Raw genomic sequence first — 19,316 nt, 5'->3', positions numbered from 1 at the left:
CTCAGCAGGAAATATACATAGCTTTTTAGTAAGATGACTTTAATTATGTTTTGTGGAGAAAGGCAGAAATCCTGTGCTAAATTTCATCATGTTGTGTTTCTACTGCTGGTCTGAGGTGTGGCACATCACAGAGGAAATCATAGAAGTGACCCCAGAGGAAGATGTCAGGGCAGAAAGCCCCTGGAGATAAGGGGAAATACCCCTGTGGACCTGGCATCATCCTGAGGAGTCCCCAGGAAGTGGTCTTCAACCTGTGTGCCTAATCAAGAGCAGCAAAGCCCCTCCTGCTCCCAAAAGGCAGTTTTTAGATCTTAAGTTACAGACAGACTCAGACAGGTGTGAAGTGGAAGAGGAAACAGAAGGAAGGAAGAGACTTGGTTTCCCCTTTGGGGACTCAATCCTGTCTTACTCCCTTGGGCTTGTTAGGTTTATTATGGAGAGGGAGCTCCAAAATGGGTTTGGAGAAATTTTTTCAACTTTATTTACCCTGGCATTTCAAAGTATATCAGAAACAATTAGCAGTGACTTGTTAAGAAAATTCAGAGAATGAGGATTTATTTGGTCTGGGGTGAGCCTCAGCCTGGGTTATTTTTAAAGGCTCCCCAGGGACTCAACCAAAGTTGTACACCATTGATTTAAAGTGAAAAATGAGGCACCAATGAGGAGGGCATTGATCCCCTCCACCACCACTCTCCATGTTGACTCCCCCACCCCCTACCCTACTCCGTTTTATTCTCCCCTGAGAAGAGAGTCAAGTTTTCCTACCCAGTATTCTAGTTCAGGATGTACAGAAATGTTATTTTATTTAACATTGCCCTCAGAAAACTGAATTCTCTCTGGAAGTTCAAAAGCCAGCATTGGGACTTAAGTGGGCTGACCATACATCTGGTGTACCCAGGTTGGCCCAGGTGTATGCCTGAAGAGCACAATCCCTTGCTCCCTCAGGGGTCTCCTGGTTAGGGTACTAGACACACTCCATTGCCATGTGAAATGTAGCTGTTTTGCAGCTGGCCTCAGCTATAGAAGACTACTGCAGAAGAACGGGGAAATTAATACTTTTTTTCCTAAGCTTCATGATAAGGCTAGCCTATTCTGGCAAGTTCCTCAGAGACTCCATGCCTAACTACGGGATTTTCAGTCTTTATTTAGACATTGTTGGTGATGTTGTTGCCTTAATGCTCGCCCATGTGTATCGGTCTCCCTTGTTATAGGACTTAGGAAAATTCCACAGTTGTCACATCTTTATGACATCTGTATCGTGGCCTCATTGTCATTGTCACTTTCTCAACAGGCAGTTTTGAAAATATCCTCTGGCGTCACTCTTCTGGCAGTTAGCGGGGAGTGAGGAGGGATGATTTATCGTCGTAAAGCCCGTGCTTTGCTGAGCCAGACCCAGGGGCTGCGACAGCGATGCTGAGAAGTGTTTTGAGAGGTCGTGCATTTCATGGGAGTGTTCTCCAGCTTAGGGCTGTTCATCTAACAAATCACATCCTGAGCACAGTTTCTACGTTCAGTCACAGCACCATCTGGGTAACAAGTTCTATACACTGAATATCCACTCTTTGAAGGTTGCATCCTTTATTTCTAGTAAAATCAATCTTTAAGAATTCAAAGGAGTGACTCTTCATGGCGGCATCAGGAGACTGGAAACCAAGCCCTGTTTACCTGCCCAGATTGCATGCCTCCACACCTGTCCCCTCTCCCCACCCCCCGGCACTTCTCATTTCATACTCACCCCTCATGAGGAGTTTTCTGCCTTCACTGGAGCCCTACTCTGGACCTTGGTCCTCCCTACCGTGGTGTGCCACAGACAGAAGCCCCAGGACTGTGTGGAGAGGAAGAGCCAGGTTTTCTGTTTTATTTCCAAGAGCCACACCCATGATGTGGTTTCGTGGTGTTAGCTGTGGCAGGACATGTGTCCGTGTCTTCAGGAGTCAGCTGCACCCAACCCCAGAGCCTCCCATGCTGCTTTACCCCTGAGTGTGGAAAGACTGTTTCTCTGTAGCTGACAGCTTAGCTCCCTGTGCTGGGATGTGAGCTTGGCATTTGTTGGGCATGTCAGTCTCGTAACATTGATAAAAAAAAACTCCCTGCATTGTCTATAGCTGTTGGGACTTTATCCTACCTCATTCATAAAAATGGTAGAACCGGTCCTCGTTACATCTTAGAATGGACAGGAGGACCCTGTTACTCTTTTTCTATTTTAAGAAATAATCTCTTATCCCTGCCTTTCGTTTCCTATTTTTAAATTGCATTTCTCTTGAAAGAACACCTTTCTACTCAACAGTCCTGCTTCAAAAGCCTTTAGACTTACAGAAAATCTAAATCAGTGACCCTAATTGCATAAGAGATTATTTAACGTTTATGACCCGTGTGCCCTTCTCCAGACCAAGGAGATCAGAATCCCAGAGGATAGAACCCAGGTGTCACTGACGTTTAGAAGTACCACTGAAGATTCTCTGTGTACCCACCATTGTAAAGCACTGGTGTAAAAAACCTACATTTTCTGGTTTTCCTTCAGAAAGTGTCAGTAGATTGATCAGGCCTGTTTCCTCCTCAGATACATGATGTTGAATTTCTCCCAGCTAGTGCTAGTGACTTAATATTTACCCATCAGTCATGGAGGCAGCCATGGAAAAGGAGAATCTCCTGTACTTTCTCCAGAATATCCCTTTGCGTTAGTCCTGGAGACCAGTCTGTTAGCTTCGGAAGGGAATTCGGCATGTGGAAATCACCATGACACTCTTCATTAAAAACAGAAACCAAGATGTTCTCTACATTCTTTTTTGGAAGATCATTAGTACCCCTGAAAGTGTACTCATTTTCTGGGATTCTATATGCCTGGAGGTCTAGACTCTAATGAACACTCATGAGCTATTTTCAGTCATTCACAAAGCCCCATGCAATGTGCCATGTGCCTGGCAAGCAGCTCTGTGGGCTACATTGAGTATCGGGTCTCTACACTGGCCTCTGGAACTACCACTCTCCAGGGTGGAGACACTGATCTGACCTGACATTCCTGTTTGTATAGGTGCATTTGATCAGTAAACGTGGTAAATGCGTTAGGCATGAAAAATACACATCGATAGACCACACATTTTTTAAATGTCAATGGAGTAAAAACAATAAAAAGGAATCACTCTTGGTGAAATAAGTAAGAACTCATTTTTAGAAAGCAGTATGTTCCAGGCATTGTCGTGAGGACTTTACATGTATGAATCCCAGTAATATTATTCTGATAGTTCTGGCAAATACCTCTGTACTGCCTGCCGTGAGCCAGGCATTAGTCTCACTGCTTTACATCCATTGTCTCATTTATTCTCCCAGCAAACCTTGTGAGATATGTGCCAGAGAGGAAACTGAGGCACAGAGAGGGCCAGTGACTTGCCAAAGTCACACAGCCACGAATGGTCAGATCCCAGCTGAAGCTCCCTTTCAGGGCTCCCGAGTCTGTCCATGTGATCCTTGGATTCCATTTTGTTTCTACTGCTTTTTGATAAAAGGTCATCAGCCAAAGCTCTGTCCTCCACCTCAGCTAGTCTCAGGAGCTCTCAGGGAGGAAAGGGTTGCTGGAAGGAGGCTCCTGGGGGCCCAGGCTCTGGGCACAGCATGCTAGACTAGGGCTTGGTGGAAAGTGAAAACAGGAACAGCAGACTCTGGGGTAAGATAGTTGCCCCAACAACAGAGTGGTAAGGAGGCAGGGTGGGGAAACCACTGTGGAGCTGTATCTGAACATGCCACTTCTCCAAATATGTCCCAAAGTTTTCAGGGGAAAGGGGAAACTTCTTTAATGGGTTGGGGTACCCTGGGAAGAAGCCAGGCTCAGTTTTGCTTCCAGAAAGCCTGGTTAACCCGAACTCTTGAGCAGAACCAGGCAGCAATGCTTAGCATCTAGGAGAGCACCACCTTTGAAACCCCAGCTATCAGGGATCCTCCAGCATGCCAATAGTTGCCTTTCCAGAAATACTGTCTCTAGGGAAATGTTTCAGCCTTGGATAACATGTAGGGCTTTTGTTTGTTTTTGTTTCTGATTCAGCCAAGAAGATTACAAGGGGGGGGGGGGGCAGTGTAGATGGCCAAACTGGTAAGAAAAGAGGTTACCCTCCATGGAAAGGGATTCTGTCAAGGCGAGCAGAGACCTCTCAGAAGGGTCAGGAAGGAGGTCCCTAAAACAATTCAACTCCGTTTTTCCAAGCTATGCAAGAAGACTGGAGGTCTAGCTTCCGGGAAGGCAGCAGTGAGCCCTTCCAGGAAGAAGCTTCAAATAGACAGCACCCAAGGCCACAAGGGTTAGAGGATTTCTGGGAAGCATAGAGGAGGTCATCAATTTAAGTGGTTATTGCTAGCTGCTAAGGCTTAGGGGAGAGCCGTGACCATTCCCTGCAGCCCCAGATTCACCTAGTTGTCAGCTTCCTGGATTGGGGTCTGCTCTCTGGAACCAATCTGCTCTAAGACGCAGGGCCCTGCAAATAGGTACTCTGTCATAGGGCCATGTGAAGGACATCATGAAGGTCACACTTGCTACTCTGGGGCTTTGACCACAGAAAGACAATTGAAATGGATCATACTCGATGACTGCTGATCCTGAGACATGGACATGTGCTCCCGGGCACAGAGAACTTTGGCTCACCCTTGAAGGTGCTTCTCTAGGTTATTGTGGGAGGGAAGGAGAGAGTCGGACATCCCCACATGACCCCTCCTTTGTCTCGGGCAGAACAGACCCTGGGGCACTTGCGTGCTCAGCAGCATCCAGTGGAGTCTGTTTTAATTATGAAGAACAGCATTTAAAACACCTCTTGGATAAAATCCAGAGATTGAAAAGTTCAGTTTCAGATATTTAATTCTTCCTCTTTCCTTCACCAAGTGGGTTGAAGTGCTCTGAAAACGCATGGAGTCATCTTTGGGGACTGCTCTCCCTGTCATTTCAGAATGCTCAGTGGCTTGCTGCTCCCTGACTCATAGGGGAGTGTGTGGGCGTGTCCACTGGTGTAAATTGAGTTCTGTTGGGAATGCGGACAAGGAAGTGTCAGGCTCAGAGCCATCCCATAGGTGTCTGCAGGTTGTTTGCTGTAAGTGAATGCTGACCGGGGGCGGGGGTGGGGGGGACTGAATTCTGAGGGTGCTTCTCTCTCAAGCTGTTTGCCATGGGGCTGTGTCTCTCCAGAGGGGGCATCTTTTTCTCATTTGCACAAAGGCTGGTTGGGCTGAGTCTGCCCAGGCATCTTTCCAGGCTCTTGGAGTGAGAGGGGCTATATAGATGAGGAGCTAAGGGCTAATGATTCCCAGGGAATCCCTGTCTTCCAGGAAATGCCTCCTGTCCTGGAGCCTGGCTGTGGGTATTGCCTCTCCTTCCTTGTCTGCTACTCTCCTCGAGTGGCACCATTCCTTGTGCTCATGGGATGTCTACCGTAGGGTCTCCAGGCCTCATGTCCTGGCATCCCTCTTCGTTGCCTCTACCCAGCCTTTTGCCAAACCTTTGCTCATTCCTTCTTCGCTTTCCACACACAAAAAAATACCTTAGATTTGAAAGCTGAATTTCAGGGGCTCCCAGTAAGCTTCCTTGACTAAGTACGTAGAAGATCCGTTTGCCCTGCAGAGTAGGGATGCTTCTACACATGCCCCTGGGCCTTCCAAACTGATCACACCCACAAGAATTGTTCCTCCTGGCCACCAGGCCCCAGAACAGCTGGGATGCTTTCAGTTCTTTTCTTCGTGAGGAAATTTTAATTTATTCCCAAATGCATATTTAAGGATTTAAAATAGAATTTTAGCAATTGAGTTTGGACGGGCTTAGGAGGACGTAAGGAACCACAGCCCGTTTTTCCCTGCCAGCTTCCGGCCTCCAGGGTTACAGCAAGCCAGCTTCTCTAGAGGGCCCAGCTGCTCGCAGGCTCGGCCAGTCGGGAGGGCCTCCGCACAGCAGACCAACCGACAGCCGCCTGCGTGCCGCGGAACTGGAGCAGCTGCTCCTGACGTCCCCTGCCGGTGGCCCCCAAACCTCCAGCGTCGTCCCTGGCCATTACCAGCAAGCTAGACAAAGCCTCTTCTCTCCTTCACTCCCCGGTTCCAGGCTCCATCCTAGACATTGTGTAGGGCCCAGCTCCAGTGTCAGCTCCTCCGGACCCTGACCCCCTGCACCCCCCAGGTGAGGTAGTTACCCCGCTGCTGAGCCCTTTCCCATGGGGAGCACACCCACCGTCGTGCTGAACAGGTCTTTTCCTTCAGGAGATCCATTGTGCCTTATTCATCATTGTCATCCTGGGCTTGCTACATATGTGAACATAGTCATCCTCCCAGCTCTGTTTTGTCTCAAGAGAAACCTGAGCACGAACAGGGTGCTTGCTGAGCCGCATCTCTTCCACTTTTTCCCACCATTAACTTTTGGAGAGCTGAAGGGGAGAGTGGAGGGCCTTGTCATCTCGGCCCTGGCGCTGGTTGGCTTTACCCCCTCACAGACGTGTTAGGCTCTGGTCACGTGCTAGCCCAGGGCCTGCCTCCCAAGGAGCACCCAGGTCAGCAGGGAAGCCATACACACAAGGGCTCTGTGAGGACACCTGTCCCCCTCTTTGTCCCCTGTGCCCATTCATCCCTCACTGGTCTTGAGCAGGTTCCCTTTGGTTTCCCTTCCTCGGAAGGCCCCTCTTCACCTACCCAGTGGGCAGCCGCCCAGGTGTCTAAGTGTGACAGGTGCTCTGTTGTTAGGGACAGAGGATGTTGAAATGGTGAGAGGAGCCTTGAGACGATGCAGCCGGGGATGCCGAGGAGCTGACTGGCCAACAATGGCGGATTCTCCTCATCACTCCTGTCTTCTCAGAGTGTATACTGATGGTCTCCATCTCTGGGCTCATACCACGTGCGCTAGGGCCAACCAAGGCACATTCTGACACCTCGCAGCCTGCAGGAAGGGAGTTCTGAGAGGTTTTAGTTTTGTTTCCACTGCTTCTATGGAAAAAAACAGGTTTTTTTTTTTTTCTTGCCAAATATCACATTTTTCCCAATTGAAGGAAAATCAATTTTATTTTGTAATGTGTCTGACTCGCGAAGTTCCATTGCTGACCCATGCTTGGCGGCTTCTCAGAGCTAATCCTTGATCTCTTTCTTCTGTGCTGAGCGGTAGCCAGTCCTTCCCTGACCTGAATCAGGGCCATTTGTTTTCATCTCTAAATAAGTAGTGAGTTTGCTTTTAAATAATGAAACACAGAAAAGACCAAAGATGATGCATTAATCTTGGATTCTCCTTATTTTAATACCAAGAAAACTGCTGCAGATGGAAAAAGGCAGGAGGTCATCGTCCTGGACCCCAAGAGGAGCAATGCCATTAATATTGGTCTGACAGTGCTGCCCCCTCCGAGAACGATTAAGATAGCCATTTTGAATTTTGATGAATATGCCTTAAACAAAGAAGGAATTGAGGTAAGAGAAGCTCTATCAAGCATTATTTGTATTCTGTTAACGTGTCCCATATGTAAAGCATTACTGTGTCCAATATGACTTTCTCCACAGGGGGCTTGCCATTTTTCTGTTTCAGCCAGACTCTGAATAATGTTAATAATTCTCGCATTTTTTTTTTTTTTAAAGTTCTGGGTCATGGGGGGAAGCCCCACTTGGCCTGTGAAGTTCAGTGAGCCTCACTCTCTGGTTCCTTTACTGTCTGCCTTCTGACCATGCTTACCTACCTCAGCGTGGAAGAAGACGAGGATAACCTCCTGAGGGGGCTGGTGGGGTCTTCTTTCATGTCATTTCCCACCAAACATGCTGGACGAACCATCTCACGAGTAGGGCTTCCCGCGTGTGCTCACATCCCTGTGAATGACCTTGGGATGTGTAGAGCTAGCCTGTGGGTGATAAGCGGAGAACCCATGCCCCACGCTGTTAGCGGCTGTTGATCTGAATGGCAGCAGGGAAGAGGGAGGAGTCACTGGCTGGGTCTGGAGGGCCTGCCGGGCTCAGTGCTCTTCCACTGGGCTCAGTGCTCTTCCACCAGGCCCTGTTCTGCATCCACCGTGGGCTGCTGCCTCTCTCTGGCGAGTTAAAGCTCCTCTTCTAGCAACAAAGAAAGAGTGAGTGGGGCAAGCGGCCCAGCACAGAGATTCCTCTGGAAGGGCAATATAGCTTGGGGCTCGCTGGGGCACCGTGGGGATGTGAGGACGCAGCTTTGTGGTGTTGGGTGACACTCCATCCTCCTATTGGCAAGGAGCCAGGGATCCCTTTAAAGCCTTCCCATAGGTGGGGTTCATTCATGCGCAGGGTTATCTGAGATAACCCTAAGAGAGTGGACAGGACCAGTGAAGACTGGCTGCAGAGGGAGAATGAGCCCCTGACAGAGAGGAAGGGCCCAGGACCATGGCGCAAGGCTCATCCATGGCCCCAAGTGTGGGAAGGAGCAGTGGGGCCCATGGGGCCAAGTGGGTCTGAACCCAGCAGGGTGGGCATGCCTCTGTGCTTTGGAAAGAAGAGTCCCCCCACAGGAAAAACTGTGCTCCTAGAAGTTTATACCAGATTAGTAGTGTCCCTTCAAAATCCATGTCTACCCACAATCTCAGAATGTGACCTTATTTGGAAATAGGGTCTTGGCAGAGGCAATCAAGATAATGTCATATTCAATTAGGGTTGGCCCTACTCCAGGCACTAATGTCCTTAAGAGAAGAGGGAAGTTTGGACAGAGACACAGAGAGGGGAATGCCATCCTGTGAAGACAGAGAACACAGGGACACACATGGAACAGACTGCCATGTGATGACTGAGGCAGAGATTGGAGTGATGCGTTTAGAAGCCAAGGGACACCAAGGATCGCCTGCAACTACCAGAAGCTAGGAAGAGGTGAGGGAGGTTCCTCCCTAGAGCCTTCAGAGAGAACACCACCCTGCTGACAGCTTGATGTCAGACTTGTGGTCTCTCAAACTGAGAGAATTCTGTTGTTTCAACCACCCAGTTCTGTAGTCCTTTGGCAACCCTAGGAAACCAACGCAAGGCCTGAGCAGCTCAACTCTGAGAAACACACACACCCCCTGTCCCAGGAGCCCGGTACAAGGTGGAGCATGCATCTGCTTTCTGCTTGGAGAGGAAACTGAGCCCCGAGCTCTGGAGTCAGGCCAGGCAGCAGAGCAGGTGAATATATCTAGGTGGGCAGCCAAGAGTGAGAGGACATGGCAGACTGAGGCAGGGGTATAAAGGAGAGAGCTGGTGACAGCAGGCAAATAGAGAGAGGAACACTGAGGCAGCTGCTGGACAGTGAGGAGGCGGCAGGCCGGGCCTCAGTGTGAGGCAGTCCCTCTCTGGGGCCCCCAGAGAAGCGAGGGAAGAGCAGAGCGTTGGCTGGCCACTAGGCAGGTGGGAGCTGCCGACCTGGAAGAATCCAGCGCAACGCGTCTTTCATCTAGGGCAAACCACATGGTAGGCCCTAGCACACATTCCAGCCGTCCTATTGACTTAGCAGTGTCCTTGGGAGATTGCAAAAGCTTCAGATTCATGCAAAGAGAGGCTTCAAATGCAGCCAGAGCCAGCCTGATGGAAGGGAAGAATGACATCTTCCCCTGTAAAAAATATTTCCCATTCTTGTCATGAGAACTTGAAAGTCCGTCAGGAAAGATTGATTTCCTTTGGGTTTTGCCTTTGTTCTTTCCTGAAACGTAGCTCTCCATGGGCAGGGACAGTTTCAGATACAGTAAGTTACTTCGATTTTAGAAGAAGGCAAATTACTTGTTTTTTTACCTGACTGCTTTCCAGCAAGGACCTTTTCGATGCAGGAGGGAGTAGTGCTAGCAACAGGAGTGCCGCTGAGGGGCACGGGGGCAATAAGGCGGCACCAGACGTGGCTTCCGTAGCTTTCTTCCTGTGGGCCAGGCGCAAGCCACGCGCTCTACACCGATGCTCGTGAGGTACAACTATTGTGTTCCCCATCTTGAAGATGAGAGCGTCCCAGTGTCAGTCAGGGCCCGGGCTCATGTGACAAAAAGAACAAGAGGGAATCTGAAAGGTTAGGGAGAAGACTCCTGAGGGCGGCAGTCCGCCTCACAGCGCCACCTACAGGGTGCCCCCGGGAGGAAGCAGCTGACGTGCGGGACGGTTCCGGCGGGAGAGAACCACCATTGAACCCGTCCTGAGCGCTGTCAGGGCACCCCCACTCACAACAGCAGAGGGGATGGCACATTTTTTATCACAGTGTTTATCTAAACAGGGTTTTTCAACTGTGTCACTACCGACATTCTGGATTGGATGTTTCTTTGTTGCGGGAGCTGTTCTCTACGTTGTAGGGTGTTAGCAGCGTTCCTGGCCTCCACCCGAAGAGGCCAGTGGTACCGCCCCAGTGGAGACAACCAAATATGTTTCCAGCTTTGTCAGATGTGCCCTGGGGGCAAAATCCCCCTGAGAATACCTGATCAGAAGGCTGCCCATGTGAATCCAGGGACCGTGTATATTTTTCTTTTTTTTCTTTTAAGATTTTGTTTATTTGAAAGAGAGAGAGAACACAAGTGGGGGAGGGGAGAGGGGCAGAGGGAGAAGCAGACGCCCCGCTGAGTATGGAGTCCAACCAACCGGGGCTCAATCCCAGGACCCTGAGATCATGACCTGAGCCGAAGGCAGACGCTTAACCGACTGAGCCACCCAGGCGCCCCAGGGACCATGTATATTTTTCAGTTCTGGTTAGTCATGCTGAGAAGAGTCCAGTGGAAACCGGACACGCTCATCTGTCACCTGCCATCTCTGGCCGTTGATCTCTCGGACCTGAGGAGGCATAGCTGCTCTAGATCCATGTCCTGAGCCACTACCCAGAACTTACTCTCTAGGCTTGTTGTTCAGGAGCTAAGTCAGGACTGAGAAGAGATGGAAGGTGTATCCTTACAGATCTTTACTAATAAGATTTCCAGCTAATGCCTGAAGGGCCTTTTGCCAAACAGACGGTCCGCTTCTTGGGTGCAGGCACTGTAGCATGGTACCATGGCTTAATAGGGCCATTTGAAACCTCTGTGTACCAAATGTGATTGGGATGGATTAAATTACATCCTGTGGCTTTGCCTAGCAACTCAGTGATGTGTATCCAGCTTTGTCAAGAAAACCTGAGAGAGTGGTTAACAACTGCATTAAGGAAGTAATCTTTCATAAGAGTATTAAACTTTAGAGCACATTTTGGGGCCATCTCTAAGTAGTATTCATGATATTTTCCCAAATAAAAGACGCCATCAGCTTATCATAAATGAAGTATGAAGGGTTTTCCTCTTTTCTCTAGCTTTTCTAATTTTTATCATCTGTATCTACAGAGAATAGCACAATTGGATGGTCCCAAATGACACTTACCTTGGCTCACGTTGGCTGCCAGGCCTGCTAGCATCCTAGAAACAGAAAGTCCCTTTGGCCAAGTATACAAAACTGTAGCCCATTTTTAGGCCATTTGTGCGGTGCAACCCCCATCCGAGTGGGCTCTGGACACACAGATGAGCCTGGGCCTGGGAGCCACAATCACTCAGCCGGGTCAGAGAACCAGAATGTCCCTGCAGCTGGGCACCTTGGACACGCCGGTGGTTTTGCCTTTCTGGCTGAATGGCCTCAAATTGTGGCAATGGTGCTGGGAAAGTAGGAGCAGGCCCCTCGGTGGTTCTTCAGCTCTGCCTTGATTGACCCAGCCTACCTTCAGGCAAACCATGTCACCTGCAAATTTGATGCAACAATTTCTGCCCCACGTGCCTCACTGAGGAGTCACAAAAATGAAAGAAAATACGATCAAGATACCTTGAGAAGTAAAGGGAAAAAAATCCCTGCGTAAGAATAAGTGCATGAATAGAGAGCCATTGACTCATGAGGTTACGCAAGTTGTACACAAACCAGCCTCAGCTCTGAGTGCTCCAGCTTCCTGCTATTGTCACCAAAACCCCTGAACTAGATTCTCACCCAGAGCTCTAGGCAGGTTCTGCTCAAAACTCATGGGGCAGAATAATTACTCGTGATAGTCTTATCTGCAGGTGAATGAGATGGCCAAACCCAAAAGCATTTGGGCTCACAAAAAATGAGACCTCTCCATTGTTCTCTGAACCATGGTTTTCAGATAACCAAGCAAGTAGACTGAAAGCAATGCTGGTGGGACACCGTCTGGAGGAAAGCAAAAAAGGAAAACACAGAGATTATTACATAGTGGTTTTCTTTGGTATCTTTTTCCCCGTGAAACCAAATGGTGACCATAAAACCATCAGTAAATTCACAGACATGGTGGGAGAGCAAATTAAAGGCACCTCTTCCCACTCATCCCTTATCATCTGCTCCTGGAAAGAGAGGGCCATCAGCTCATTGAAAGTGGCTTCAACCCACCGTTCCCCCATCTTACGGCTATTTTTATTGCCAGGGATGTGTAAAAAAATAAAGTGAAATAAACTGGCAGATGGCAACCTCATAAATCTTCAGTGGTGAACAAATGGTTTAAATTAGTCAGAGAAGTAAAAAACAAAAGGTGTTTGACTACTTTCCCAAAGGAAAGAAGCAGCTAAAATCATTGCAGGAAAATGCCTCTGAGGAAGGGGGGAGAAGTGTTGACAATTTTTTGTTTTGGAATTCTCGTACACGCTTCAAACAACTTAAGCAGTATGAAAGTTAAAATACAAATGCAGTTTTTGTTTTGAAGGCTAGTTCAGGTCAGATCCTGGATGTTTTTAAAGGAGTGACATCTGCTCAGATTGTTTTGGTTATTTTTCTTAATACCATCTGTGTGGACAGGTGGGAGCAAGAGCGTGAGCCTCTGGGGGAGCAAGGAGCATTGTTGCTGAATATGTGCCCAGATGCTCAGATTCTACCCACACCGTCTCAGTGTTAGGGCCATGATGAAGGAAACCTAGGCTCCCCTTCTGCAGAGTCACCATGACCAAAGCACAGAACACTTTGGTATCACTGGCTTCTAAGAAACTGCAGAGATGACCAGCCCTGAGAACTCTCTCATCAGACCCAGGATGACAGCCACCCCACCCAGACAGATCCTGAATCACAGTCATGTGAACATTTGTGCGTTTGTGGATTAGGCTGTCTTGTCCGGTTTTTTATTTTATTTTTACTTTTTTGCATTAATAAAAAGGCAAATTGACTTGTCCAGTTCTAGGACTTTTAAAATCTATAAATTCCTGTACTGACCATTGTAGTCAGGATTCAGAACCACCCTGTGTCCCAGAAAAGGTCTTGTGCTAGCTCTTTCTAGTCACACCCTTCACCCACCTGGAGCCTCTGGTGACCACTGATCTCTTCCCATGACTATGGTTTTGTCTTTTCGAGAATGTCATATAAATGGAACCGTGCAGTGTGTAACCTTTTGAGACTGGTTTCTTTCACTCAGCATGATTGATGCTTTTGAGATTCATCCAAGTTGTGGTATGTATCTGTAGTTGGTCCCTTTTTATTGCTGAGCACCACTGCATTACAGGGGGGTGCCACGGTTGGTCTGTCATCTGTCGAAGGATTATGTAGCTTGGTCTGGTTTTTGGCAATTGTGAATAAAGCTGCTACAGATACTCACGTATAAGTTTTTAGGTGAATATAAGTTTTCATTGTTCTAGTGTCAATACCTACAAATGGAATTCCTGGGTCATATGGTAAATCTGTGTTTAACAACTTTGAGGAACTATAATTTGTCTTTTTGTTCTCTCCACAGTGTCTTTCACAGAGGAAAGGGCTTTTAACTTGGATGAAGTTACAATTTCTCAACCTATTCTTTTTTGATATCATGTCTTAAGAGTTCATTGCCCTAACATGGGTCACAAAAATTTCCTTCTGTGTTTCCTTTTACAAGTTTTGTCGTGTTACCTTTGCCTTTGAGATCTGTGATGCCTTTTGAGTTAATTAATGTGTAACTTTTAAGGTTTGAGGTTCAAATTTTTTTTTTTTTTTTGCATATGAATTCCAGTTCCAACACCACTTGTTGAAAATACTATCCTTTCTCTGTGGAACTGCCTTTGCACCTTGGTCAAAATCACTGGGCTGTATTTGTGTCCTCTATCTCCAGACTTCCTGTATTGTCCCACTGATCCGTGTGTCTGTCCCATGACCTGTGCCACACTATCTTATTCCTCTAGCTCTAGAGTAGATCTTACCTGTTTTCAAAATTGTTTTGGTTCATCTGTTTTGCCATATAGCATTTAGAACCCGCTTGTCTAAATCCACAAAAAAATTCATGGTGGTATTTTTATTGGAATTGAGTCAGATTTGTAGATCAGTTTGGGGAAAATTAACATCTTGACTATATTGAGTCTTTCAGTCCAGGAACATAGTATATCCCCATTAGTTTAGATTGTCTTTGATTGCTTTCACCAGCACTTTTACTTTCCAGCATATAGATCCTGCATATGATTCGTTAGATTTATACCTAAATATTTCACTATAAATAGTATTTTTAAAAATTTCAGTTTGTAACTTTATTATCAATATAGAGATAAAATGGTTTTTTATGTATGAACCTTAAATCATACATAAATTGTTCTTTCTTTAACATATTGTTAAACTCATAGTTTTATAAATTTTTTGTAGATTCCTCACAATTTTTTACATAGACAATTATGCTGTCTATGATGGGAATAGTTTTGCTTTTTCCTTTCTGATCTATATGTCTTTTTTAAATTTTATAAACCCTGTCTTGTTCCCAATCTCAGTCTGTCACCATTAAGTATGATATCAGCTGTAGGTTTTTCATAAATGTCATTTATCAGCTGGAGGAGATTCCTTCTATTGCTGGGTTGCTGAGAGTTTTCTGTTATGGATGGATACTGAATTTTATCAAAAAAAATGTCTGCATCAATTGACTTTTTTTTTTTTTTTTTTTAAAGATTATTGATTTGAGAGGAGGATGGTGAGAGGGGCAGAGGGAGAGAATCACAAGCAGAGTCCCCACTGAGTGCAGAGCCTGATGCTGGGCCCAATCCCACATCCCTGAGATCATGACCTGAGCTGAAATCAAGAGTCAGATGCTCAACCGATTGAGCCACCCAAGTGCCCCACCAGTTGACATCATTGTGTGAATTTTCTTGTTCAGACCGTTAATATGGTAGATTAATTGCATTTATTGTTTTTTTTTGTACTGAACCGACCTTGTGGTTATTATTTTTAATATATTTATGAAATACAGCAATGTTTATATATCTTAATATATTGACATTTACATATTTAAAAATAGTTTTCAGGGTTTTTGCATCTAGGTTCATCAGGGACGTTGTTCTGTGGTTTTCTTGTAGTATCTCTTCTAGTGATTTTGGTCTTGTAAAAAAAGAAAGGAAAGAAAGAAAGAGAAAGGAGGAGGGTGAAGGGAGGAAGGAAATAAATTATTCCCCCACTTGCTTGGGTTCAGGCCACAGGTTCTGACCTGCCTCTTTTAAACTGTGGTTCCAGTGTCAGCTCAGTTTTCAAAGTCTTTGATACAACGTTTAAGGTCAGATTCACACATAAACAGCTCAGGGATGACCCCAGAAGTTATTTCTTTTTTTTTTTTTTTTTTTTTTTAAGATTTTTATTTATTTATTTGACAGAGACACAGGGAGAGAGGGAACACAAGCAGGGGGAGTGGGAGAGGGAGAAGCAGGCTTCCCGTGGAACAGGGAGCCTGATGTGGGGCTCGATCCTAGGACCCTGGGCTCATGACCTGAGCCGAAGGCAGACACTTAATGGCTGAGCCACCCAGGCACCCCGACCCCAGAAGTTCTTAAATAACATTTTGCACTTGCTTTGCCAGGCTCTTCATTTTCCCTGACCTCCCGAGTACTTTCTAGTTCCCTGGGGCTTTCCTTTTTGGTCATCCAGCTAAAAGCTGGGGCTCGGTCGCCTCACTTTGCTATGTACTTTCTGTGACTGTGCCCATATCTGGGGCCAAGCCAAGAGAAGACAGCACGTGCCCAGGGGACATGTGTCCATCACATGGGATTGCCGTCTACCGAGGAGAACTGTACCTATTAGTACCTTGTACAAACATTAAAAAGAACAAAGTAAAGCCAATATGTACATTCTTTATTGTCTTTTTTCAATTTTTTAATTGAAAGGAAGTGACAGAACCACTTTGGGACCTGAAAGGAAGGAATAGAGCAACTGGAGAACAATAAAACCTTGGGCTTTACCCTGTCTACTCCCTTAGTCTGGCCCTACTGGGGCCATAGCCCCACTGATTGGAGAGCAAGGTTCCCTCCCCCAGAGCTGTAGGGGACCACCAGCCCCTGTTGCCACTGCTGTCACTACTAGGAGACCCCTTTCCCACTCCTCAAGTCGGCACTAGAGGATTGCCCTGGAGCGCTCTTTGCACCTGATACCCTCTTCCAGGTTTGGGGCTACCGAGCTCAGGCTGGGGAATACCAGAGGACAGGTGGTCAGCTCCTTCCCAGTTGAGTTGAACTTCCAATTCTGATCTTCTTCCCCAATCCACCTGCCACTGTGTACTTCTTAAAGTCTTCCAGTACCTGCTCCATTCATGCTGTCCAGGGTATAGAGTAGCATTCAGTGAGATGGGGTGGGGGACGTCTACCCCATCTTACCCAGAACCAGATCTCCTTCCACTTCTATCCAGAAGCTTGATACTGTATAGCAGTGACCAAAGCCACTTAGAATTAATGAATTACCAGAAGTTACCAAAAAGTGTGGCACAATGCTGGAGAAGGAGAAATGAGAGAAAAATAATGACCCCTTACCTTTAATAATGTTGTTTGTGAAATGTTATATAATGGGAACTTTAACCTTCTTTTATACTACTTCTTATAGTCACTAAGGAATTTGAACCTACAAGAATCATAATCCTTCTGATGACTTTTTGCCTCCTCTGCCTTCCATCATTAATTTTAACCAGAAACAAATAGAAGCAAAGGATATTTTTTAATTAGTAGGTAGATATTGCATTTTATAAATACCATCATCATTTTTCCTCAACCAGACTTGATTCTGATATTATTTAAAGTGTTTTCATTTGGGGGCTCAGTCAGTTAAGTGTCTGACTCTTGGTTTCGGCTCAGGTCATGATCTCAGGGTTGTGAAATCAAGCGCCACACCGGGCTCCGTGCTGGGCGTGGAGTCTGCTTGCGTGGAGTCTGCTTGGGATTCTCTCTCTTCCTCTCTCTCTGCCCCTTCCTGCCTCTCTCTCTCTCCCTAAAAAAATAAGAATGAAAAAAGTTTTCATTTCTACCTAAAATTTGAAATATAGCTTAAGTATTTAAAACAATTAAAATTATGGTATGCCCTATGTGCAAAAGCCAGTCTGAGTTCTCATATAGTCCAGACAAATTTTCTCTATTTCCTGGGAACAGGGAACTGCTCTCTAACCTTCTATCTTATGCTTTCCCCTTTCTCTCACGTCCCATCCCCCTTTCTTGCCTAGAATGTGCATCATGTATGAGATCCAGAAAATTTAGGGCAAGATTTTTAAATTCCTTCTGAAACAGGAGATTAAAGGAGAGAGAGAGAGAGAGACCATTTTAGAATAAATGAATGTGAATTTAGACCCTACCTGGGACTTTTCTTCTCTGTAGTATTTGTTTTACAGTGGTGCACGCCTATGTATGATATGAACACTGACAACAGAATTTCTCTACTACCTGGTTGGAAAAGTACAGTATGATTTTGGAAACATCAAAGGGCTGGGATAGGGTCTGTCACTAAGAATATACTACATTGTTCCCCCTTTCCAGAAAATTCTAACCATGATTCCCACCGAAGAAGAGAAGCAGAAGATCCAGGAGGCGCAGCTGGCCAACCCTGACGTGCCCCTGGGCAGTGCTGAGCAGTTCCTCCTCACGCTGTCCTCCATCAGCGAGCTCTCGGCTCGGCTCCACCTCTGGGCATTCAAAATGGATTATGAAACAACAGAAAAGGTACACCCTTAAGAAGAGAGTTAGCCAGCCCTCACCCCCAGTGTTGAGAAAGTCAGTTTTGTATTGGTGAAGGTAGTGAGGTATCATTCTTGAGTGAGGGTTTGAAGGGCAGGTTGATTATGATGAGGTTGTGTCTACACTGAGTGATTGGCGGCCTGGCAGTGAGGCATTTTTCTCCAGTGGTGGCCTGGAGAAAGCCTCAGATGCTTGCTTCAGGGTACCAGATGACTGGTTAAAATTTTTTTTTTTTAATTTTCTATATAAACTCATTGTAAAAATTTGGAAAACGTAGAAATGCACAATATAGAAAGTGACTTAAAATCCTTCCACCTGATGACAGTCACCTAAACTGCCATTGTCTGTGGCCGTTAGCCTGGCAGAGTCACTTTGAGAATCTCTATAGGAAGCTGAGGATGAACTACTCTAAGAGGTTGAGAGGAGAATAGAAGGAAAGGGACCTTAACAGTGAAGTCATGGGAAGATTCATCTGAGCAAGAAGTGGAAGGAGCAGGTGTCTTCGGGACTGGGGAAATGGGAGTATTTTTACAGGCTGAGCAGAAGGAACCAGCAGAGAGGAAAAAGATGGAAGGTGAGCTGGAATGAGCTTAACTGAGAGGAAGTGCCCGAAGGAGACAGATTCAAAGCATAGGAGAGCCTGTAAGGTCTCCATCCTCTGGCAAAGGAGGCAGCAGGGTTTTATCCTGAGGACCAGATAGGTGGCAGTGGGTGTAGGGGCATCAGCAGGGAACCATGGTGTTTGAATTCATTCAGAAATCAAGTGAGGATGAAGAGATATAGGACTGCTGAGGTGACTTGGTGTGACGTAGTCTCAAAACCAGTGTGGAAGTCTGAGAGAGTGGGAGTTACAAAGGCAGTGGCAGTAATGAGGATGGCAGTCTTCTAGAAAGTAACCAGGGCTAAGAAGTGGCCAGCCCCAGAGTGCCCAGAGGGGAGGTTAGGAAACCTGAGGGGTCCAGGGACAGTGAGGGACAGTTTCTGGAGTCATCTGCCTAGAAGGAGAAAGAGAAGAGGAAGACCATGGTCCAGATGCAGAAGATACATGCAAAGGAAGTAGAGAGAGGAGAGGGTGGTCTAAGGGTCCTGCCTGAGTTTGGCAGATGGGCAGGAACAGGGGGAGACTTGTCACCCCAGCACAGGTAGCCACACATACCCATTTGGTCTCCACTGAGGAGACTTTGGGACTAGACTTCCCCGCTGCCTTTTGGCACTTTTCCATACTTAGCAGCATGGACCCATCACATGGGACTGCCTTATACCAAGGAGAACTCCACTTGGTTACCTTGTACAAAAGTTAAAAAGAACAAAGTAAAGCCAAAATGTGCATTCTTTATCATCACCTTGCAACTTTTTTTAATTGAAAGGAAGTGGCAGAACCACTTTTGGATCTGAAGGAAGGAATAGACCAACTGGAGAACAATAAAACCTTGGGCTTTATCCTGTCTACTCTCTTAGCCATTGGGAACTTTCTAAATGGAACTAATGTAAGTG

At 46.5% G+C, this 19,316-nt stretch overlaps 1 protein-coding gene across 7 annotated transcripts in view; it reads left to right on the top strand.

The window, feature by feature from the left end:
- FHOD3 (formin homology 2 domain containing 3) overlaps nucleotides 1-19,316 on the top strand; it is a 445,553-nt gene that overhangs the window by 392,656 nt on the left and 33,581 nt on the right. For all 7 annotated transcript variants that reach the window (XM_036095752.2, XM_036095751.2, XM_036095756.2 and 4 more), the window contains 3 exons: nucleotides 7,255-7,413; nucleotides 17,625-17,807; nucleotides 19,190-19,309. In XM_036095752.2, the coding sequence (XP_035951645.1) occupies nucleotides 7,255-7,413; nucleotides 17,625-17,807; nucleotides 19,190-19,309 (462 nt within the window). The remainder of the gene's footprint in view (nucleotides 1-7,254; nucleotides 7,414-17,624; nucleotides 17,808-19,189; nucleotides 19,310-19,316) is intronic.

The sequence above is a fragment of the Halichoerus grypus genome, chromosome 13, assembly GCF_964656455.1.
Source record: "Halichoerus grypus chromosome 13, mHalGry1.hap1.1, whole genome shotgun sequence".
Classification (NCBI taxonomy): Eukaryota; Metazoa; Chordata; class Mammalia; order Carnivora; family Phocidae; genus Halichoerus; species Halichoerus grypus.
This window is presented reverse-complemented; position numbering and strand designations above follow the sequence as displayed.